Source organism: Maylandia zebra, linkage group LG5, assembly GCF_041146795.1.
Source record: "Maylandia zebra isolate NMK-2024a linkage group LG5, Mzebra_GT3a, whole genome shotgun sequence".
In the NCBI taxonomy this organism is placed as follows: Eukaryota; Metazoa; Chordata; class Actinopteri; order Cichliformes; family Cichlidae; genus Maylandia; species Maylandia zebra.
This window is the reverse complement of record NC_135171.1, coordinates 24922646-24947177: the sequence shown is the minus strand read 5'-3', so window position 1 is coordinate 24947177 and position 24532 is coordinate 24922646. Positions and strand designations below refer to the sequence as shown.

The 24532-nt window shown below is 39.5% G+C and overlaps 2 protein-coding genes across 4 annotated transcripts in view; one reads left to right on the top strand and one right to left on the bottom strand.

Annotated features, from left to right (window-relative positions):
• iffo2b (intermediate filament family orphan 2b) overlaps nt 1-11080 on the top strand; it is a 32170-nt gene extending 21090 nt beyond the window's left edge. The window contains exons 2-8 of one of the 2 annotated variants that reach the window (XM_012918550.4): nt 2314-2374; nt 3723-3818; nt 4712-4882; nt 5750-5898; nt 6343-6508; nt 6651-6749; nt 7840-11080. In XM_012918550.4, coding sequence (XP_012774004.1) covers nt 2314-2374; nt 3723-3818; nt 4712-4882; nt 5750-5898; nt 6343-6508; nt 6651-6749; nt 7840-8073 — 976 coding nt within the window. In that variant the 3' untranslated portion in view covers nt 8074-11080. Of the gene's footprint in view, nt 1-2313; nt 2375-3722; nt 3819-4711; nt 4883-5749; nt 5899-6312; nt 6509-6650; nt 6750-7839 lie in introns of both variants that reach the window. The other variant, XM_004548569.5, reaches the window with a different exon arrangement.
• Nucleotides 11081-11992: 912 nt separating this feature from the next.
• terf2ip (telomeric repeat binding factor 2, interacting protein) lies at nt 11993-21140 on the bottom strand. Of its 2 annotated transcripts, none has more exons than XM_004548566.2 (9): nt 20988-21140; nt 17858-18095; nt 17464-17609; nt 17045-17277; nt 15015-15089; nt 14320-14926; nt 14137-14237; nt 12883-13326; nt 11993-12747 (listed from the first exon to the last, which is right to left on the bottom strand). In XM_004548566.2, exons 2-9 carry the CDS (start codon nt 18085-18087, stop codon nt 12526-12528), a joined length of 2058 nt encoding a protein of 685 aa, XP_004548623.1. In that variant the 5' UTR covers nt 18088-18095; nt 20988-21140; the 3' UTR covers nt 11993-12525. The 2 variants fall into 2 exon arrangements, with proteins under 2 accessions (XP_004548623.1, XP_004548624.1); XM_004548567.5 differs by having other exon boundaries at nt 17858-18092; nt 20988-21124.
• Between the last annotated feature and the right edge of the window lie 3392 nt (nt 21141-24532).

Sequence of the window (24532 nt, the reverse complement as noted above, 5' to 3'; positions counted from 1 at the left end):
CTGTGGCTGCAATATGACGAGCTATATAACCGGGGCTGCGTATCGTTGCACCCCTACTAACTAACTATCATCCATCTATCTATCTATCTATCTATCTATCTATCTATCTATCTATCTATCTACCTACCTACCTACCTACCTACCTACCTACCTATATAGATATATATCCAAAGAATGGTCCTAAAATCAGAATAATACTGGCAAATCTCAGATGTCAGAATATGACAGAAATGAAATCTCTTTGATATATTGCTAAAATTCAAGCTGACGTTCTCAGCAGAATAAACACATCTGTAACAGCATACCTTTTAATTTATTAGGCGGTGATTCAGAGCCTGTGTCTGGCAGTAAACAGATGTGCATGAGCTGACACAGACTCTAATCCTCCTGCTGTCTTTGTCCTTGTAAGGAGACTCCCGGTGTTCATCTTGATTAAGTCATGCCAAAGGAACATGAAAAGCAGAGCCACGGCTATGGCAGACGGGTCAGATGAAGTAACTTTGCTGGAATGTCAGCTTTGTTTGGGTTAGCCATTTTTATCTAGAAGCTTACAATGATGGTGTCTGAGGTCGGTGAGGTGTACTTTTATGGACCGGTGATTTGTAATGGCTCCAAATAATGTGGAAGCAACTTTGATAGGTGATATATAGCTTTGAAAAATGTATTTCCTTGATTTACTCCTATAAATCAAGGGAATCCTATATTCCCATGATTTCACCAACAGTCTGAATGAAAAGGTTCTAGTGTGCATTCAGGAAGTGACAACACAAGTAAGACAGCGCGTAATGCAGGTGCTGTTGTGTCTGCAGAGGATGTGATGCAGTTGTGAACCTCACTGACCTTAGCCAGAGTTCTGCTGCAGACGGGCAGAGTGTTGTGGACACAGTAAACACCACTGCCAGCATTTTTTAGAACAACAAGGCTTCAATCACGAAGCATGCTGGCACGCCCTGCCAGGGAATACTTCTCTCTAATTAGACAGTGTACGTTCACTGGATCCTGAATGGAAACAAGGCCTATTTTGTTGGAAAAGTGAATCTCTAGTGACGCATGTTCTGACTTTTGGCTGTGGTGTGCTTCTCCATTGTGAAGGCTATAGATGATCTAACCCACAATGAAGCAGTGTTCATCCCATGTCAGCTTTCTCTCTTACAGTAAACATGTATGGTTAGGCATGTGCTGCTTACACCGCTCTTCCCACTGGCTTATTCGGTCTCTCGCACAACCTCACAGAAATCCCCTCCTGTTTTTATCCTCCTCTGTGGCCCACAGTGTCTCATACTGTGCAGCTACTTCATATTCCTGAATGAGTGTCTTGTTCATTCTGAGTGGCTTTTGGAAAGCATCTGTGACTCAGCATATCTGCTGTCTCTCATCCTGGGGCACAAGAACAGTGGGTATTAGTAGGACGCTGAACTGACCGACGCAGTAGCCTGAGCCTCCTGTGCTTTGTGTGCAATAGCTTCATACTGCAAATTGAGCAGGCTCCTGATTTTGTTTATACAGAGCTGCCATGGTGCGGAAGAGTTATATGACGAGAGAGACAGAGGAAGGGAGGAAAGACCTGCATTGCTAATCATAGCTTTCAGCTAACAGGGGGGGTCTGGTGGTTTATTTTTAGCAGCACTGGTGGTGTGACTCTATAGATGGCAGTGGCAGTTGGTGTGATGGTAGAGTCACCATTTGTAGGTTTATTGGCACTGAATGCTGCAAAGTCATTAATAGCAGACAGGTGGAAAATAATTTGACCATGAGGTTGTTATTGAGCAAAATGTTCTTTTATGTCTGCTAAACATCATATTTTTTTCTCCTAAGCACAAGCGTGACTTATCGGCCTAGATTGTTTGGTGTGAATTCAGCCCAGCTTATCTTTAATACATTTTGGAATTTCAGTAAGTGTTGATAAGTGTCTTCAAATGTATAATGACCAAACATTAGAAACATTAAAACACATTTCTGACTTCACAAACTTGGGATTGACTTGGGACAGGACTGAAGCATGGTGGCATGTCAGTCATGTTTCAAAGACTATTCACGAGCAGTGTTTGTAGAAGGATGGGACTCAGTTCTTCCTTATTGTCTTCATTGAAGCAGCGTGGTTGTAAAGACACTGTTTAAAGAAGAAGGAGACAAAAGATCGAAAAATGGGGTGGTGGGATGGTGTGTGGGTTGTGGGTGTGGTCCCAGTCTGTCAAGGACGTTTTGTAATCAGAGATGGGAGTATTAACTCCACAAAAGTACCATTACACTGTCTGCTGGGCCCCTGGGGACAGGCCGACGGTAACTGACCCACCTCTGTGCTCTGTGTTGCAGATGGGAGGAGGAACTGTCCAAACGAGAGCAGCTGGAGTCAACGGTGACATCCCTGCAGCAGGTTGGGAAACACTAAGAACACACAAACAATAACATATATTCTACTAACATACTGATGCACAGCTATTTGATGGCTTGGTAAGGACAATTTAGTACATGCAGACGGGAATATATAAAATAATCTGGAAAATGGCATGTGCATGCATGCATTTGCATTTGCAAAACTGCTATACAACATATCCATAAACATACAGTGTTGTGCTGTGTGAGCACAGCTGGACTAGAAGCAGCTATAACCAGGAGGATGCTTGATTGGTTGTCAGATTAGAAAAACCTGATTACAAACCCATCAAGAAGAGCCTGCTGGCCTTGATATAGATACGAACGTCAAATATCACCAACAGTCCACCATTATGTTTCTGCTCAGAGGAGTTGAAAGGAATACATGTAGAGGTAAAATCAATTTAAAGTGTCACACCTTGAGGCTCTATTGACACTGCAACACACACAGTCCCAGCTACTGTTAGTGTCTCAACCAGCTGGCATCCATTGCTTTTTTCGGCTTTTGCGCAAATCGATCTGGGACAGCATCCGTGTATGTCTTAGATTCTGGGTCAGCAAAATCCCAGATAGAGAGGTGGAGTGGTATCCCCCTAGGGGCTTTAACCTTTTAGAGCACACAGGCTGATGTCGCTGTATGCATAAGAGGTGGGGATTTCTGCAAAGGCAGTAAATTCTGTGCAAAAGCACCATTTATATTCAGGGCCCAGAGCCAGAGGGCTGTATGCTACACAGAAACAAAAGCTGGTACTCCTCTGGTGGTGAATTAAACCAAGGCGGGCTTAACTGTTAGCCTTTCAGTTCTACTTGCTAAATAGTCATCTTTGTGGGTTTGTGAGATTTTAAGAAAATACTATACGAGTAGTGAACGTAATGTTCAAAAACAGGTATAACTACCAGTGCAGAGTTTAAATGGATGGGTTGACATTTTGGAAAATACTGTTATTTATTTGTTTGCTGAGAGATAGATGAAAAATAAAAATTATCCTACTCCCACACTGTGTGCTTCTTGTGCTCTACCTGAAAATATACAGTGAGGATGAGACTGGGAAATAGTAGTACAGCACATAAAGGCCCGAATAAAATAACAACTTTGTGGTGCTTGTAGGTACAGTAAATTCATGGATTCTTTTTGAGCCAGTAAGCTGGCTGTAGGCAGGAGAATGGTGTCAGTCCCTTTATCTGAGTAAATAAGGTTCTTAAATTGTTAGTCAGTTTATCTAGTTTCCTGTCCTTATACACTGTGGTCAATATCCTAAAATGCAAATAGCCTCAAGTGAAAGCAAATGTTTGATCATGCAAATATAAACCTCCTGGTCTTGCTTTCTTCTCTGTGACATCCTTTTCAGAGCGCCCAGGAGGCAGGAGAGGTTCAGGATGATCTTAATGAGAAAGTGGACAGACTGAAGGCTGAACTTGTGGTCTTCAAGAGTCTCATGAGTGACGTAAGTGTTCGTTTAGCACCAGGGTGAAGTCATTATCAGTTTTCCTTTCACTGTGTTGGCTCCCAAACTTAAATAAATCAGGTTAGTGTTCAAGAGTTGACAACATTGACAGTTACTTCCCTGCATGACCCCTCCTGTAGTATACAGGTATAAAATTTATATATATATCTGTGATATATAAAATACTATAAATCATCCAAGACAATATTCCTGAAATAGCTCAGACAGCAGCTGTAGATCCAGAGCACTTCCTGTTCTGTGCAGCACTGTATTGTTCCCTGGCAAGTCTGCTCAGACTGATATACAGTTCACTTGTGATAAACTGCAGGGGGGCACGTCACAGCTCGCAATTGCTTGGGGATAAATATATGCACATGCTGTTTTTGTTTTGTAAAATACTGTTGTTTAGCCTGCTTCTGTTTCATGGATTTTCAATTCTTTGTCTCTTTTTGTGTGCTTTACATTACTCCCTGTTATTTGCATTAAGAGAAGGGTAAGTGATGCAGAAGTAGAGGATGTTTTAGGAGGCATAGATTAGTTAAAGCCTTACAATGGTTAGACAGTCTGTATTTGTGCCTCTGGATATAATTGCTCAGAAAAAAATATCCATATTTCCATGCTCCATGTCTGCCTCTGCATACTTATCAGACCAGAATTTGCATATTTTTTATTAGATAATAAATAGGCCAAAGTATAGTTTTTGAACTGCACATAGATGAATGCACTAACATTATTTTGCAAGTGCTTGTTGAGATGAATAATTCAGATAAAAATGACAGTGTTATGTTGGTGTGGGTAGAGTCGGCATGGAAATGTGGGACGCAATTTAACACCAGCTGATAATCACGACGGTATGAACGTCATCTAAAGAGCCGCTCTCTGTCCTCATACAGCAAATGTCTGACCTGGACTCCAAGATTCAGGAGAAAGCCAGGAGGGTGGACATGGACATCTGCAGGCGGATTGACATCACGGCCAAACTGTGCGATGTGGCTCAGCAACGCAACTCAGAGGACATGTCAAAAATGTTCAACGTTAGTCCCGCAAGGTCGCTTCCTGAGAAGGCAAGTGTCCATCTGCCCCGGATTCATTTGCTCTCTCCCAGTTTCTTAGATGAGCCGATAGTAAATGCAGGAAGAAGCTAAATTGTATTGTGAAGGAGAAATTCGGCACTGATGAGATGAAATCTGCCAGGTGCTCGCTGTGTGGTGACTGTTACTTTCCTTCTCAGCTGATCATGTACTGAATGACACCCCCCGCCCTAAATGGGCATCAGTCCATAGCTGCATGTTCGCAAATATGCCCTCATGCAAACACGTAAAAATAGACATGGAGAAGACTTATGTACAGAATGCACGCGCACACACACAGACACACATAAACAAAAGATGAAATGCTGACCTGCCAACTTTTCGCTGCACACAAGGTTATCACATTGCGCCGACATTGCTGGCTGAAGCCCAAGAATAAATCCTCCGTGAACCAAGCTGGTGACTTCTCATGTACCACATGTTATATACGATCCTACCTTTAATGAAATTTGTCAATTTACAATTTTTATATGCCAATAAATATTGATCTGTAGATGAGTTTATGAAGCCTGCTGTCAGCGTAAAACATTTATGCATGTTTGTAAAATGCATGCGAACAAGAGATACATGCACATGTGCAGAAAAACACAGTCTGTTCTGTAGTTTTTTTTTTTTTATAAAATATGAATTTCTACGTTATTTTATTAGCTGTATATTAACTTTAAGCATACATGTCTTGCACTGCGTCTTTCTGGCTTCTGATGAGTGCAGGCTCATGACTGAAAATGAGGCCTTTTGCTCAGTATTTGACAGACTTCTGCGTGCTCTAAATTGCCATTATTATGCTTAATGAGATATATTAGGTTCTCTGTAGATGCAAACGGTCTTTGTGTTTTTCAGGGTGCCATGGCCTGCTGCAAGAGAAAAGAACGCAAAGCCGTGTCCGATGAGGAGAATTCAGAGATGGATGCCGAGCCAAGTACTTCAGAGGAGGAGGTCCCCGGGTCTCTCAACATCACGGATGAAATGAAACGCATGCTTAACCAGCTGTAAGCGACACTTTTCATGGATACATGCACCAAAAGTAAAACTGGTATTTTGTTTTGAATCAAATTAAATGAGCTCTGCACCTTCAGCATGCCAGTATAGTTTCTGGCATGTTCCTTCATCTCCCTCTGGTGTTCACAGTTTTGCAGCTAACAGTCAGTGTGCTCCTTCAGCAGAACACAACAGATATAAATATATGGCCATTTATTTACCACCAACACTTAGAATATTTAAGAAACATTACAGTTTCTGCCTCTTTCCTTTGCTACTTCTGTGTTCCTTCTACTTCCCTTTTTTGGCTACCCTAAGAGCACTTCTTTTGTTTCCAATGACCTTTGCTGAATATGTTGGCTTTTATGCTTTCCTCCATCTTTCTCTTTCTTTTCCTTTCCATTCTCTGACCTTGTCCTACACAGACATTGTTCAGATAACTCCTTTGTTGCCAGGCGTGAGACGTTCGAAATCGACGACGACTGCGACAGTCTGACGTGGGAGGAAAACGAGGAGACTCTCTTGCTGTGGGAAGACTTCGCGAACTACAACATGCCATACACCCTCGCGGCGCCGACGAGCACCTGCCCCCGTGAGGGCACCAGCGAAGCTGCGGATCCAGTGAGTCCTGTGTGCATTTAGATGATTTGACTGCATGGGGTTTTTAAAGTCATGCAATTCACAGTATAGATCATTGCTGTGGCTGCTGTATAAGACATTTACTCATGCATGATGAATGAGGTTTCCGTCTGTGCTCTCTAAGGACTCCCAGGATGGAAGCCTTGGCAGCCTCATTGACGAAACAGAGTCACTATTTAAGACCAGAGAGCAGGAGTACCAGGAGACCATCGGCCAGATCGAGGTAGGCGGACCTACCAGCGACCACACAACACATGCTCATTCAACCACTAAAACATTTTTTCTCCTCAGGAATGAAAGGAAAAAACTGTAATTTGGCATCTTAATCAAAAAATAATAATGAGGTTTTTTTTCTTATCCTTGTTTTTCTAAAAGAATAAATTGGAAAATTCAAGGATTAAGAAAAATTTATAATAATTTAGCATTAAAATGGCATTTCATTTCAAGAACTTGTACATCCTAACCAGTAACCATTAATAGATTAACCATTACAGAAACATTCAAATATATTTTATTAATAAGCAATACTGTTAATTTAGGGCAGCTGTTGCATGAACCTTACACTGGGTGGTGATCTAAATTTATATCCCAGAAAGAGACAGCGTGACTCAAAGGAGCCTTATTTTGTATGTTAGACCAAATGGTAGCAGGCAACAATCAAGAGAGATACAAAATAAGTCAAATGTGGCTAAATTTCTCTTAAATTACCTTTAAATGAGACACTGAAAGGTTACAAATACATAAAAAATGTCTAAAATGTGATAAAAAACTGCAACACACCACATCTGCACAATCAGGGTTCCCAGAGAATGAATCAGCCCAGTTCTGATTCATTCTTGGAATAAGGCTGATTCATGCCTTATCAGGCATAAATGTCATGCCTGATAAGTAAAGTGCAAAGATTCCTTTGGCTTTGATTTATTTAGCTACCAGACAATTATAAACTTATGCTCTTGCATGTTATGACTGATTGAGACCAAATGAGGTGAAGACATATAAACTTTGCTAAGTTTTTGATTTGATTAATTTTATTATTTCAAGTCATTCTTCTTTGGAATTGGACCTGCCTTAGAACGAACTGCAGTAGCTGTTTCTTATTGCCCCCATCAACAGTAGAAAATGTGACATTTTTAATTGTATTTCCAGAGAGTTCAGCTTTGTTTTTACAGTCATTAGCAAGGTTTAGCATCTTAACATGCTAATCCAAGGTGATGATTCAAGAGGTTTCTACCCACCTATAAACATTTAGTTTGGCCTCGTCCTTACTCTACTTCTTTCTTCTCTGTGTTGAATCTTGTTTTTTATGCTTTCAGATGGAACTGGCCACAGCAAAGAGTGACATGAACAGACATCTGCATGAGTACATGGAGATGTGCAGCATGAAGAGAGGCCTTGACGTTCAGATGGAGACCTGTCGACGGATGATTAAAGGCGGAAGGAACTCTCCCTCTGTCAGCTCTGTGGCCAGCAGCGACTCAGGGAACACAGACGAGATCCAGGATGAGATTTCGGACAAGGACGCAGAAGCTGAAGTCGCCGTTAGTTGATGACTGCATTGCTGGGCTTTGTCCCATCTCCACTTGTCTCCCCGCCCCTGGTTATCACAGGATTTAAAGGCCCGGCTAGAAAGGCGGACCAATCTAAATCTGGGCCCGTTTGACCTAGTAATTAAAGTTCTCTCGGTCGTCCTCACTGGTGCAGACCCAGAACTGGTGCTTTTATACTATTTCTGTTGTTTAGAAAGTGGTGGTGGTGGGGGGAACGTCTTTGCTTGGCAAAGAGATAATGAGTGCGTAAAGAAACCATGCTGTGCTCTCTTCCTCACTGCTGCCTCGCTGGATCCTCGTCCAGAGCTTTAAATCATTTTTGGGATAAGAAGAAGAAATATTTTAAATGGGCCGAGAAGTTTTTTTCTACCCTATTACGATCCTTTATTTCTAAAGGAATTGACAACAGTACATATTGTGCTCCTTGTTTAGTCGAGAACGAATACATTATTCACCAAAAATATATCCACCTTTTACATTTTTGAATATTTATTTTAGATTCCAAAATGTTGGGTCTTCTTAATTTGAACATTTTATATTATTATTTGAGCCCAGCTGGGCTACTTGCAATCCAAATTAAACTGGGGTTTTGGGGAATTTAAGTGTCTTCTGCTGGGGAGACAAAAAGAAGTGGAGACAAATTGTGTTGGGTTTTCTGTTGGTTTCTGAGGGAACTCTGCAGGGTTTGCCAAAGCTGACAGAGGAAAGGAGCACAGCCTTTTGATGCATCAGTGCACTATTCAAGTTCTATGCAATTTAGCTGGCCTTATTGTTTGGACTGGCTTTCACCCTTCCTTGTTTTTCTTAAGACCACTAGCCTTTTAAATAAAGCAGGTGTTTTTCTATATATCAGTTTAAGAACTTGTGTTTATGTATAAAAATAATCTTAGTATCAGACGTTTGTTGTTGTTTATTTTTTTCCTCAACATCAGTAGTAAAACAAACTGGAACAGCATCTTGTGACACCTTCATTCATGGCAATAAGCACTGTAAGCATTTGTTAGATGTTATGCTGCTGAAGCTGTTCAGATTTACTTTGTTTAGGAGACGTTGTTTCTGTCCTGCGCACTTTGTGCACATTAAGGCGGGTCATTTAAAATTGGATCACATCCAGAAGTTCTATTAAAAGTTATCGAGTAAAATGAATCATCAGTGTAATCAAAGCCGAACAAGTTAAAACCAAAGGTCACGTCATAAAAGCGCTTCGCTTTCACATACGTCTAACACGTATACATTCAGTTCATTCATGTGCTTTAGTAGGAAGAAGTTTTTGTTGTTACATGTGATTTCGGTTATACTCCTGATTGTAGACTATTTCATGCTGTCCTGTAGTCAGGTTGCACATCCTGCTTTGTCTCTCCTGTATTGGGGCTAGAAACATCAGACCTTGCATAGAGGGCTGTAGGCATGTGATCGTAAACCCCAGAGGCCTTTTCTGTGTTTGTTTTATTTTGTAGTTGTCTTTCTGCAACAGATTAAGATGTCTCGCACTCACAAGCTGACTGACGCATGGGGACAGAAGTGATCTTTTTATCACCTCTTTGTATGATAGTGTATGTACGGTTTGCTAGATCAAAGATCAAGTGCTACTTCTATTTTGAAGTTTTACAGAAACAGAACGTTAAAATACTGGCCTTTTGTTGTTTTAGCATGCTTGTGGGGGTAAAAGGAGCTCTGGGTCTTTTTTAAATAACATTATATTTTGAATTTTAAAAAGCTGCAATGCAGACAATGCGCAATGTTTTTAATCAAGACAGTGTCTCTGTAAAATGTATTCGCGGCAGAAAGAAAGTGTCTTTTTCACCGTTTTTAATCGTTCTGGGTTAACTGCAAAGTTATGTTGCCATATTCAGCTGTTTTTAAACTAGTTCCATATGTTTTCGGGTCATTTATTTACCACAACACAACACCCATACTAAAACAAATTGACTATATCAGACAAGAGTGGGGAGCAGCCTTGCTCACAGAGAAAACATCATACTCTTATTGCTGATAAATAAAACCAGCCTGATAAGCATCAAGGAGCCATTGTTTTACTGGGACTGTACACAGAGCATCATTTTGACATGCAGGAAGAGCAAGTCCATAACAACAAATGACAGTGTTTCACCCCACTGTCGCCATCACACTAACCAGCCAACCAAAGCAAGCGTGTACAGTAACATGTCAAAGACATATATCAAGCTCTGAGTACTACTAACTCGGGAAAGTTGCGCAGCCTTAGTGTTTGTACCACAGATCAGTGTCAGTTTTCCACAGTTTGAAAAATAGTCAGCCATTCTTGCAAACCATTATTATCACCTTCCCGTCACTTTGAAGCAGGTTGTAGTTCAATCGGTTGAAACTGCTGTAGCAACTCTCTTTGTTGAATGTAGCTTGAGCAAAAACAAAAAACATGTAGCTGTTATTTAAAAAAAAACAACCCAGGGATACATGGTGTGCTGTTTGCTTATTGGAGACCTTGTTATGTTTTGGTGTACTTAACAGGTTTTTAAGCTGACCGACTCACAGTATGTGGTCTAGATGTATGTAAATTAGGTCCTGGTGGATGTGAATGTTTCATACTAATAAAGGGGTTTTATACGAGCGGTTTTTATCTGCGGGACTATGTGGTTGTATTAATTGTCCTGTCAAGTTTTACACTACATACCTGTGTTTGCTGTTAATATCATTATTAACCTCATAGACATGGCAGAGTGATAAAGAGCAGCCGTACTATGGTAGAATCTGCAGAGCTGTAGTGGTTACTGTTACTGGTCTTTGTGTTTCATTTGCTTCAAAGGTTGCATCCTGTTGTTTCAATTTTAAGTAGCTGATTTTATTTACTTCAGTTTTTTTATTGTTTGGATTTGTACATTCTTTATTATTATTATTATTATTATTATTGTTTGCTTAAACTATTGAAACAATGTATTCATGCGGGTGGAGGGCTGATTCAGTTTCAAAATTATGAATGTACTCAATTGATATTGGGATAAAATGGAATAAAAGGTGTATTGGATACAAATAGAGGCTATTTTGACTTTTTGAATATATATATATATATATATATATATATATATATATATATATATATATACACAATATTTTGGAAGTTGCTTTTGTGTCTGTTGGTGTACTAGGATATTTTGGAAAGACTGCTTTTTACAATGAAATCTGTGCCACCAAAAACAGTTTTTGAACACACTGATTCATCATAAGAAGATTTCAAAAAAGTATGTTACTACTGGTTGAAGCATCTTTTAATTAAAGTGTAGAGGATCTTTTGGCAGTTTAACATGTAACATGGACTAAAAATCATAATCAAGCAGAGAAGCCAAGTTTTAAGAAACATTTACATAATTAAGGTGTCCTTTCACGTAACGAGTCCTATTAGGGTTATTTTGTCACACCCTTAAAGGACACTTCATTAGGAACACCTTGCTCATACTGCATTGGGCCTCATTTTGCCTTCAGATTTACCTAAATTCATAAAGTTGCCGCTGATTTGTCAGCTGGACAATCAACCTGTCAACTTAAAGTAGTCTACCCATTCTTTTTCGGACCATTCTCTATGAAATCCAGAAACTTTATGTAGATGATCAGTTTCTCAAGTACTCACAGAAGCCTGTCGAAAACAACAACTGTGTCACAGTGGCCTACAAGCGTATACTGTTAGAATGGTGGGTGCTTATTTTAAACATGGGATAAGTTATAAATAATGAGGTCGAAATATGTTTAAAAAAAAGCATTCAGGCTGCTCTGAACTCTCAGTTTTTTTCTATTCTTGGAGTTGGGGTCAGAGACATCCTCATGATATACTGTGATCTGTACTAACACAGCTCTGGTTGTGATAACTGAAGCCTCACGCAGCGGCTGTTCAAATGTTGCATTTGGAGTAAAAGAATAAAAGTATGGAGCTGCAAATGAGCAAAGCAGGTCATCGTGAAATTACTTTATTCAAACTAGTCACAGAGAACATCATATCACCAATACCAGATTAAACTGCAGTTCTTTTATTCTGAGCAATATGATCTGCTGCTAAAGTTAAAAAAAACAAACCATACATTTAAAAATGGCACTCGTGTGTTCTTGGGTGGTGTTTAAATATTTATTATACAGTTTAATGGAAGTAAACATAGTAAAAGTAACATTAAAAACACAAAAGATGTGTTTTTAATAAACGCATCTTATTTAAACAGATTTTCTTTCTAAAATGCTTCAAAATTGTGTTTTTAAAGAGAAATAAAAGTCACGGCAAATCTTTTATGCAACTTCTGAATAAAAGTTTACATTTAGTCGAGTAGGAGCTGTACTGAACAACCAGTTTACACGAGTTTGTCTGTTGCGGGTGACAACCGAGAAACAGAAGTGAGAATTTAAGCTCAATTGGTATCAACTAACCAGTTCAGTCTTTGCACAGTGTAAGTGCAGATAGTAATAGATGACATTATGTCTTATATCTATCTTTTGTCATCCCTCCACCTCGAGAAACACGATTCTCTTGGCCACCATCTCCTCGCCGTATTTCTCCTGCAGCCGTTGGATGCTGATAGGCTCAGCCGAGAGCAAAAGTCTGTCGTCACAGCGATTCCAAAACGGTCCCGAAATGGAGGGGGGATTCAAGAGCAGGTCTTTTGCAGCAGAAAAGTCTCCGCTGGTCTTAAGTAAAGCTTTGGTCACACTAATTAAGTCCTACAAAAAAAACAGCAAAGGATAAAAATGACTTAACACAGAGAAAGCTGCAAGTTCCACAGTTAACCCCTTTATATCTGAATAAGCAAAATAAAGGTTGAAAGAATATAATGGAGAAGAAAAACAACACCTCACCTTATCTGTCTGGTTCATGAGGTCTCTGATTCGCAGCTTGTCCTCCTCTAACAGGTCCTGAGTCAGAGAAAGTGCAGCATCTTTGTTCACTGTTGGCTGTGGTTCTGAAGGAGCTGCTGGACGGTCACCGCTGACAGACTGAGAGTCGTCTTCCTGAGGTTCACTGTCGAATATGAACAGGTGGGCCTTGGAGGTTGTACCGACAGCCTCGGACACTACAGGCTCAGCAGCTGGAGGCAGGCAGCTTTTCTCAGCTGCACAGTTGTTACTAGTGGCCTGGGCCTGTTCCACATTACTCAGAGGGGTCTCAGTGGGTCCAGGTTTAGTGCAGGACTGTTTGGAAGCGGGATCTGGAGTTGTGTCTGCAGGCGGAGGATGAAGGGAGGTCGATGTAGCTGCTGTTTGTGCAGGGTTTTGGAGATCTGGAGCTTCGAGATCATCAGACTATGAGATACAAATGTAACTGTGTTAAAGAACATATATAACACAGAAAAGTATTATAAAACACTGAAAAACAATGATGAAATACTTGGATTACATCATGTACAAAGTCGAGCTACATGTAAAGCAAGAAACAACACAGTGTAGCAGATGTTGGGAGTACAGTTAAATGAAAACAGGAACTTTCATGTGTGTAAAAGAAGCAGCAGAAGCTTTTGTGGTCAATAACCAGCAAAGAATCTAGAAATTCTCTTCTATGGCTTCATGCTTTAAATCAGAACTATCATGTGGGGCCTGTGGTTCTCTGACATCCCACTATTTATAGAAAAGTATTTTACTACAATTACAATCTGTTAAAATTTTCAAATGGAATGCTTCTATTGTCACAACTCCTATGCAATTTCAATTTAATTTGATTAATAGTAAAGACCCTACAATAATATATAGGATCAGAGGATACAATCAGAGGATCCCCTATTTTCAAGCATTTTGGCAACTGTGGGAAGGAAAAACTCCCTTTTTACAGCAAGGAAACTGGCAGCATGAGGCTCAGGGAGGAGCAGCCATCTGCTGCGACTGATTGGTGATGAGTGGAGGGAGACAGGACAAAAGACCTGCTGTTTGTTTAAAAAAAAAATGAACAAAGCTAGAAAAAACATTAATACTGAATGTTACATTTTTAGGTCGCAGGTCCATGAAGGCCAACAGGAGACACCAGCACTCCCAGTCAAACTGGGAATCAAGAGTGGGAACTGTTGCATGCTGAGGCACTGAGTGGTGATTTTACAAAGTGTATCAAAACCAGCATCCTACCTCACTGTCATCTTCAAACTCCTTCGTTGCCAATTCAAGAATCCCCAACTTTCTCTTCTCTTTCTTCTTTTCTCCTTTCTGAGGCACTGGATTGGTTTCATCTGAAAACCACAAAAAGTATAAAAAGTGTAAAAAGAAGGGATGTCAAAAGAATGAAAACGGCTCTTTGTTTTCATGACATACCTGCTTGTATTGTTTTAGATATGGCTGCGGGTGTACTCTGCTCCTCGTCACTCTCTGCCGCTGCTCTCGGAGTTTTTCCTCTGGCTTTCTTGGGAGCCGGCTGGTCTGTGGTCGTATCTTGTTGAAGAGCAGACTTAGTTTTTTTCAGGGGCTGGGGAGATGATGTGGTTCGCACTGCTTGGGTTGATGATGACCTCAGTTTTTTGCCATACGGTTCAAGCTCAAGCTGCCTGCGAGTTGTTCGACGCAACGGTTGTTCCAGCACCGGGGAGGCCTTCTGCTTCTCGTTTGTCTTTTCTGATGAGGAACATTTGGGCGTGGGCTTAGGCTGAGCTGGTGTGGAGTCATCCCCTGACAAACTTTGTTTTTGTGGGGAGACAGGCTGAGGTTCACCTGTTTCTGCGTCTGTGGTCTCTGCTGTTAGCAGTTGGGTCTCTGCCTGTAGGTCCGCACAAGGCGCTGCAGTTTGAAAGGCCTGAGATACTTCAGCTTCTAGAGTTTCTGATTGTTTGCTTTCAGTTTGTTGTTTATCTGTTTTCTGACTCACATGTTGCTCTTGGTCTACATTTTCTGGTGTGCTTCCTGTTTGTACTAACTGGACATCCATCTGTGGAGACACCCATTTCAGGTTATGTCTTTACAGCAACTATAACCTCATACAGCACCCTTACAGCATACAAGCAGTGAGTTCCCACCTGTGTTAGGTCTGTTTCTGAAACATCTTCTTCACATGAAGATTTCTGAGCATCTGTCTCTTGATGCTCTTCCACCTAGAGGCAGACAGAGGAAATGAAAAGCTTCAGCATTAAAGTCTATTAAAAAAGTGACTGCCAGCAGCCTGAATTTGGTTGTCTGATTTTATTTAACCCACTGCTGCCACCCAGTGGCAACTCTTCACCCTACACCTGGTAAAAATGTTCCAGATTTTTATTAAAGCTTCAAGAAGTTTAGGAGGTAGCTTGTGACCTATTTTACTACACGTGACAGATTTTTTTCCCCTTTTCTTCTTCTTTTTTTTTTACAATAAAGGTGTTTTAGTAAAATGAACAACAGGATTCTAATGTAAACGCAGGTAAGACGGTTTAAGTATGCTGCTGAAACCAGCAGTAGACACACTGTAAAGTTCACAAATGGGATGTGTTCGAGGAGTAGAATTTGCATTTTATGTTAATCGAAGTGGATAAAAAACAATCAATAATATCTCATATAGAACAATAAATATAACAACATATTCCAGCGGTCCCCAACCCCCGGGCCACAGACTGGTTTAGGCTCATGTGTGAAATTTATGGTTTTCAGGGTTTTTATCATTATTCTTTATTGTTTTTATCGTTAACTCAGTTTCCCTGGGTCTTCTCCCGTGTGTTATGAATAAATCTTCTTTTTGTTTTTTTGGTACCAGGTTTATTTTGTTGTATTTATCCGCGACACCTTAAAGGCTGGTCTGTGAAAATATCGTCCGACATAAACCAGTCCGTGACGCAAAAAAGGTTGGGGACTGCTGATACAGTGTATACTATAATATACAATATTCAAACCACAAACATGCTACAGAAGATTTCCCTCATTTTGGAACGAGCTGCTCAGTTTGTCGGGGCTGACCTTTCTCCTGTTCACAGACGCCCAGCTCAGTCTCACCTTTACTCATATTCATGTTTCTGACTGCATCCACATGGTGCTGTGTAAGACTTTAAACAATCATCCAAAGGATTAAAAATTTAGAATTTTCTTATCTGGTACATCTCCTCCTGCTGTACAGTCGTAATGTAGATTCTAATATCATTTTGCCTGTCAGTCGTGTAATGTTAGTGGATGCTGTTGTCACTGCTGTGATGTAAATATGTTGATATTTTGGATAAAAATAACAAACTTTGTTCAAATGGAACAACACTGGTTTAAAAACGGTTTCCTTACTTTTACTTAGCGTCTCTACGTGGGTTCTTTTACTCATAAAGCTACTTTCTGCTGCGTCCTTTTTCACAAGGATTGCCACAGTTGGTAGCGCTGCATGTTTTCACTGGCTGCCTTTCCTGATACAACTCCAAAGGGATTTGTGTCTCCTCCCAGGATCAAACTGGGACTCTTTCACATGTTAGGTTTTTAAATCTCTAAATGGTCTGCCACCTGTTTGTCTGATTTGTTGAAGCCCCATGTCCCCGTTCGTTCGCTTCAGTCAGCTGAGCAGCTGTTGCTTTCAGTCCCTAAGTCCCGGCTGAAACTTAGAGGAGACCGAGCGTTCTCTATTGCGGCTCTGATGCTTTGGAATAATCTTCCTCTCTATATTAGCTACATCAGTGCCAGTTTTTAAGTCCAGATTAAAAACCTATTTTTATTCCCTGGCTTTTAACTCTGTGGGCAACTGACATTTTTATTCATTTTATTGCTATGTTTGGTTTTTCCTATTGTATTACTATATTTATATTTGTATTGTACAGCACTTTGGTCTACCAGGTGTGTTTTTAAAGTGCTATATAAAACGATGATGATTAGGCAAACGTGTAAGCCATCACAGTATGGAGCCACTTTGTCTTTCTGTCTCTGTCACTTACTAAATACTGTTTTAATTTTATGATGTCGTGGAAATAGTCTGTGTATTTAAAGTCAAACTTTACTTTGAAAATTCTAACTAAAAAAACAAAGCAACAGTGGAAACAGACTAACATATGACAAAAAACACAACTAAAAATAACAAAATCGTAACGACAACATCCAGATAGTTAATCACCTCTGTCTTTTCTTCTGCTGTCTTACTGTCTTCTGGCTTTTCCGCCTCCACGGCGGCTGTCTGTTTCTTAGCCAGTTGTGCTTTGTAGCGGTGTTTCATCGACTGCCAGGTGTGTGCGGTCACATGCTGTTTCTCCATCTCTTGCCAAAGCCGGTTTCCCCCAGTCTCCGTCTTGTGCTTGCTGACATAATTTAAAATGGCAGCATCTTCTTCAGTAGTGTAGGCACTTCTGCCTAGTTATAAAAGATTGTAGACATAATGTAGAAAACGGAAGCAGATTAAACTATTCACCAGATTTACACACATTTCTAATTGTAACTTGTAAACAATTCAAGTAATAAAAAAAAATGTAATCTGTAAAGTGCAGACGTGTTAGAACACAATCCTTCAGACATGGAAAGTCTGGGGTTTAGTCGTACCTCCTGTGGCTTGAGGCGAACTGTTTTTGCTGTTGTTGAGTCTAGCAGAATGTCTTTGGACCTTTTCAGGATTTAGCCTGTAGTCCTCTAAATTCAACTGTTCATTCTTCTCAACACAGTCATAAATATACTGGGTGGACACGTACCTGAAAAGTAAACAAGGGATATAAGTAGATAATAAGACTTCCAGGTATGCTCCAGTGCTGCTGTTGTGTGTGTGGGATTCATAAGATATGAATCATAAATGGGTTGAATAAATTTATCACCACCACCAAACTAAACTGAAGAAGCATTTTCTTTTTTATCTTCTTCTTATTGACAGAAAAGAAAAATCACATTTCTTTAAATGTAAACACCTGCCGATATTAACATGAATTCTCAGTTCAGCACGTACCAGTGTGCAGTGGATTCAGGAATGACACTTCTGTCCTCAGGATCAGTCAGCAGTATTGCTCCTGGTTGCTGGACGTTGCACAACATTCCTCCTCCAGCTGAAACGAGCGGCTGGAGTTTGCGTTTGATGGGACCAGGTCGCAAGAAGAAATTCATCGGTTCACCCTCCACAGTCATGAAGAGAACTGGAGAGAAGGCAGGCTGGGCCACAACTTGTCTTTTGGATGGCATCTCACCTGCTGGAAGAGATTCAATAACAGCCAGTACTATAAATGAGCTACATGGATGTGATGAGTGTGAAATTCTGGACAAACAGCAACTTACATTTTCTGTATATTTTAGTTTTCGGGTTTTTTTTGTTGCTGTTGTTATTAATTTCCTCTTTTGCCAGGAGGAAAAAAAGTCAGATTATTATAAAATGATTTGTTAATTTTTTAGACTTGTCAAGTCTTCCATGTCTTTATCACACACAACAAATAGAGTTCATGGCCAAAGGTAAATATCTTATTTAAAATTGGTCAATACTGGCAGTATATCGATGCATCACTATTCTGTTAACAGTTACACAATTTGTGATCATTTATTTTGTCAACTAGGCAACTTTTATTGTCAACACATATAAATCATCTACCTAATGAATGTCAAAATTTTTAAAAATGTTTTATTCTTACAGCAATGACTCAGTTTCAGGACTATCTCATGCAATCATGTCTTTTACTAGATACCGAAAAAAACCAAAAAAGTAGTTAAGTGTGTTTCACAAAGAGAGGAGCTTGACACTGCAAGTTCAAATTAAGTGTTAAGTTCAGATATCGTGGGTCACACTGGACTTAATTTAAAAGTCAAGCCGAAAAGTTAATATCAATCGTTATATCTAATTTCTAAAGTCTTACATTAATTGGGCCATTTGTGGCTCTCATTGCAACCAAGATGTTTCTATTTTTTTAATTCTATTTATTTATTTGTATTTAATTTTTTGAGCTAAAATTAAAAAATAACTATGCTTGTTTTATATACAAAGGTTTCGTGTGTACAATATTTGCCCACTTTCTCTTTCGTTATTAAAAGGCTGCCCACCATAGCCTTTTGAGGTGGTGGTAATTATCACTACTAAAAGCCTCTTTTCCATCCAGCTATCTTCCTTCAATTTCAAATTCTTGAAAGAGTACGGTAGTTGTCATCAACTGTTTATTTGAAGGGTTGCAGTCAAGATTCAGAAAATCTTAACAGTACAGAAACGGCACTAGTGAAGGTTGTGAATGATCTTCTTATGGCTTATGTCAGTGGATTCATCTCTGTGCTTGTTCTGCTAGACCTCAGTGCAGCATTCGACACTGCTGATCACAATATTTTACTACAAAATGTAGGTATGAAAAAACTGCACTGCAGAAATTTAAATCATATCTATCTGATAGATGGACAGTTAGTGAGGATCATTACTGTTTACATTATACATCCCTTAGGTAACATTATTAGAAAAGACTTTCTTACATGACTACTTAAATTTATTTTAATGCATTATTGTAATGGTAGATGATACCCTGCTTTAATTATTCATGAAACCACATTATACAAATCTACTAGAAAAAAAGTACAGGCATGTCTTAAAGACACCAAGGCCTGGTTTCAATCCAGATCACTACAACAGTTGCAGGTAACCACTAATTTCCTGCTTTTAAATTCAGACAAAACTGAGCTTTATTGTACTCTTCCCTAAAAATCTTAGGAACATGGTGTCCAACCAGATACTTACTCTGGGTGGCACTATTTTAGCCTCCAGTAACACCGAGAGGAACCTGGGCATCATTTTTGATTAGAATATGCCCTTTAATGCATGCAGTAAACAAATATGTAGGACTGCTTTTTTTCATCTGTGCATTAGCTCTAAAATTAGAAACATCATGTCACTGAGTGATGCTGAAAAGATATTTCATACATTTATTACTTCTTGCCTGGTCTATTGTAATTCATTAATATCTGGTTGATCTAAAAGGTTTACTTAAGGTTCCTAGAGATGGACAAACTGTAAGTAAAATTAATACTGAAATAGCCCTTAGCAGGACGTGCTCTGTGTGTGTCCTGCCGTCTCTCCAGCCTTTGTGCCACCTTTCTGTGCAGCAGATTCTCCTCAGTAATTAAGCTAGAGTACTTAAAGTCCGACTTGTACACTTATGTGTGTATTTACTACACTTCAGATCAGTAGAGCGGTATGGTGTGTTTTTGCATTATTTAACCATTTTAACTTACTCTATTTGGACCAACTTTCAGGTTTTGTTATGATCATTGTTTTTGGAAGGTGTCAGCAACTTGTCCATGTCACCTTTCAGTTTAATTATTGAAAAAACAACAACAACGATTTTATTGCCTCATTCTTTCCTTTTTTGTCACTTACCCCAAATCCCCTGGACATTTAGGCGGGCGTAACGCTAACTATAACAAAGGAGTGGTGTACCCATCATAATGTAAGGCACATCTCCAACAGTAGATGGTGGCAAATCAGATCTAATATACGTTAATTTTAAGACTTCATACTACATTACTTTACTTATCTATTGTCTGTTATGAGTTGTATACTTGTATATTTTATGTAATCTGCCTACGGATTTAAATGAACTGTTTTGCTTATTTGTATAATTTCCAACATCCATTGTTCGTGCTGAATTTTCTTTCTAAGCTATTTAAAGGTTTACGGTGTTCAAGCTTGGTTGAAGCAACTTTAAAATGATTATTTTGTGAGATGGTTGTTTGTTTTATTGATTTAAGTGGGTTCTTGGTATAGTAAATATACATCAACATTATTTTTGCGTTTATGTTTATATTTTTTGTTGTAGTTTACAATATAAAACGGTCACTTAAATTCACTGTGAGGTCGTTGTGGCTGATTTTCTTATAAGGGAATATTATATAAAAGAAAATCAACCGGAAACTATGCAAAGCTGGACAGATTCATCCAGTGTGAAAATATGAGGCACAGAAAACGCTACGTGTACCGCTCAGACACGTTTTTCAGGCTCACATGAACAGCAGGGAGGAGGTGTGTAACATCGCTAGCCCGTCAAATGGCAAACTGTAAAAAAAGCAGTCGCCTAAATAAATGTCATCTTAGATTAGAAACAATGTTTTAAACTTACCGTGCACTTTGCCTTCTTCCTAGCTAGTCTTTCCCGCCCCAGAAAAACAACAAAGCTCACTTCCGGGTCTTTTTCTTCCTTGTTGAATTGTTAGAGGTTAGAGGCTCCGTATCGCCCCCACTGGTCGCATCCATATTATGCGATAAAGGAAAAGTATGTAAAGAAGTAAAAGTAAGTAAAGATCTTGTGAAAATCCTCATTTATAAGTAAGGAAAGGAAAATATACATGTTGTTGTGAAATAATACTTAAAATATCATAATGATACTGAAAATTATACTCATATAATTATAGTGGCAAAAGTAGAAGGTCAAGAATAAAAAGTAAACAACAACAATAATAATAGCTTTATTTGTACAACACTTTTCAAAATATGGAGTTACAAAGCCAGACTCAACAACATTAAAGCTAAGTATACACATTACACCATACAGACTAATAATCAACCCCAGGATCACACATTCATTCCAACACTTCCATACAGGCAAATACATATAAACTATGGCCTAAAATAAATGGGAATGAGTAAATGAGGCTGTTCCAAGGTTTAGGGTTACAACCTCAAAAGTGTGATTGCCTCTGGTTTAAAGTAAGACAGTGGGAACTTGATGATATTGTCTGAAAAGCCAGCTGCAGTCATATGGTCTCACTGGCTTTCAGTGTTGGGACTAACGCGTTATTAAGTAACGCGTTACAGTAACTACGTTATTATTGTGGTAACGAGCACGGTAACTAGTTATTATGCCAAAACCAGGAACGCGTTACTCGTTACTGGGATTTAGATAGGCTCGTTATTCGTTACTTGTGTGGTGGCTATCGCGGAGCTTCCACAGATTCAATAATATTAGCAAGTGGTGGAAGCCAGCAAGTGGATGAAGAAAAAGGGAGGCAGGAGGAGAGACCCGAAGCGGCCGCTGGTCCGAGAGTGTCAGGTGAACTGAACTTCAGGTAAGAAGTTATAACCTGCAGTCCATCTGGGTCAGATATGAACCAAGTTTAGGTGGAGTTTATTTTAGTTATGCTGACTTTTTCGTACTGCGTGCTAGCTAGCATGACGGAGTTTCTATACAGCTGGGTGGGTGCTATGATACTGATGTTGAACTTTATTTTGTTCATAAGGTTAATTATTAGAGTTGCCAACCGTCCCGTAAAAAACGGAATCGTCTCGTATTCAGAGAAAATATTAAGCGTTTCGTATTGAGGTGAAAAGGAACAGTTTGTCCCGGACTTCAGCTACAATGAAAAAGACACAAAGCTGGAGTTATTCTGTGTTTACGCCGCACAGCTGCCTCTTCTTCTCTCATCCTCTCACCCTCCCTCTCCTGTTTCTACTTCAATCATGAAACTGATCAATGATCAGCTGATCGGCTTTTCTCTCTTGTTTGTTTATCGCCCACTTTGCGCCAGAAAGAGGAAACCAGCGGATGTCGCGGTAAACAACAGCAGCACTTTTAAGCTTGATCAGCTGTTGTTAGAATTTATTTAATATTAATTTCTAGTATCAGCTGATGTTTGCTGGAGCCACAGCTGTAAACCTGCTGGTTATGATATTGGTTTGGTTATGTGATGAGAGGGAAACATGAAGATGAAACCAGGAGATGTCCTTACTGAATCATCAGAGCTGAACAGGTGATGGAGAAACAGGTTTACCTTTTAGTTAACATGAATGAGTTGAAGGGAAGTTATGAACTGTTTCTGAGAGACTAATAACACCAGGATCCTTTTCTAAGCAGCTGACAGCTGGTAACTGTGCAGGGGCGGGTCTAGCAAAGTGTTGCCAGGGGTCCATGTAGGGCATTAAAAGGGAAAGGGGGGGCACAAAGAAATACTTTCTTATTCTCATTTAAAATGTCTCACTTTTAAAAAAAATAATTATCTGAGTCTTGCAACAAACAATTGATAGATTGATACATATATACCATCAGAACAGTGTACATCACTGTCACAACAGTGTTTATTTTCATTCAAAGGCTTTATGATTTTTCCTATAATGGTGGGCCGGTCTCTAGTCAAAATGCCCAGGACGATTTTTTTGTCCCAGTCCAGCCCTGTATGCAGCTCATCTTCAGTCTGGTGTTACCTACATCTTCCTATTCAGAAGGCAGAATTTCCGAGTTCTGAGTACAAGCACCACGACTGCAGTTTTCGTGTTTGATGTAAAAAGCAGGCTAGGATAGAATCAGGTGTGGGATTTCTCTTGTGGAAATGTGCACATTATTTTTTCCTTTCTATTGGTAGGTGGCACAGTGCACTTGTGGCAAGTAAGCAAGCTAGAAGACCGGCAATCTTGCTGGGTATCCAGTTACGGAAGCAACACATTAACAAGAGAATTCTGAGTAAAACCAAAGTTACTTTCCCTAGTAACTAGTTACTCTGAAAGTAACGAGTAACTTGAAGTAATTGAGTTACTTTTGATAGAAGTAACTAGTAATGTAACTAAGTTACTAATTTAAAGTAACTTACCCAACACTGCTGGCTTTACAGTCCATGTAGTGCTTCATATGTTTATAACAGAATTTTGATTCTGAATTTCACTGGGAGACAGTGAAGTAAAGCAAGAATAGGTGTGATTTGTTAGCTTCTATTTGTATTGTGCTGCTGCATTCTGGAGATGGGCTATGGAGGGTTCAGAGATCTACAGTATTTAACTGCATTTTTTCAGTAAATGTGTGGACTTTACAAATGAAAAAGAATGGTTTATCTGCCATTAGCTTTTCAGTAGAACTGCCATGGCTTTGAGTTACTGTCATATGAAATAGAAAGTTTTCACAAAAAGTGCAGCCCATGATTCAGCAGCTTGTACAACCACCTTTAGCAGCAATAACTTGACTAGTAATTTTCCGTTTCACTTTATTTGGCTCTCACATTATTGTGGAGGAATTCTGGCCCACGCTTCATAGAAATAGTTTGCAAACTGAGGTTTGCAAACTATTTCAAACCGGCTGAGGTCTGGACTTTAGCTGACCTATTGCAACACATTGATCATTTTCGCTTTCAGCTGTTTTGTTGCAGATTCACTGCTGTGCTTGAGATCACAGTTTTATTGCGCAACCCAGTTTTATCTAAGTTTCATCTGTTGGACAGATGGCCTCAGATTTAACTCTAGAATGTGAGTTAAAACAAGCCCAAAACAAGATTTGTGCTTGTTTTGTGGCTGCAAAACAAGCCCAAATCTTCACCACTCCACCACTTTGCCTCACAGTTGGTTTGAGGTGTCTGTGCTGATATGCTGATTTAGGATTTCTCAAAATGTGGTGTTGTGCATTAAAAAATCGCCGCTCTGGTCTCATCTGTCAGCGAGGTTGCAAGGTTGGTTGTTTTACCACTTTAATATCCACACAGTTACATAACTAACTAACTAACTAACTAACTAACTAACTAACTAACTAACTAACTAACTATAAATATGAAAATATAAGGTTTACATTTGTTTTATATATGTTTATTTCTCCAAACTTAAGCTCAACAATGAGCAAAAGTTAAAAACTGAATCGTCCTTTCAGTTTGTGAAAATATTTAGTCAAACCAGGGTTGGGACCACAGAGAC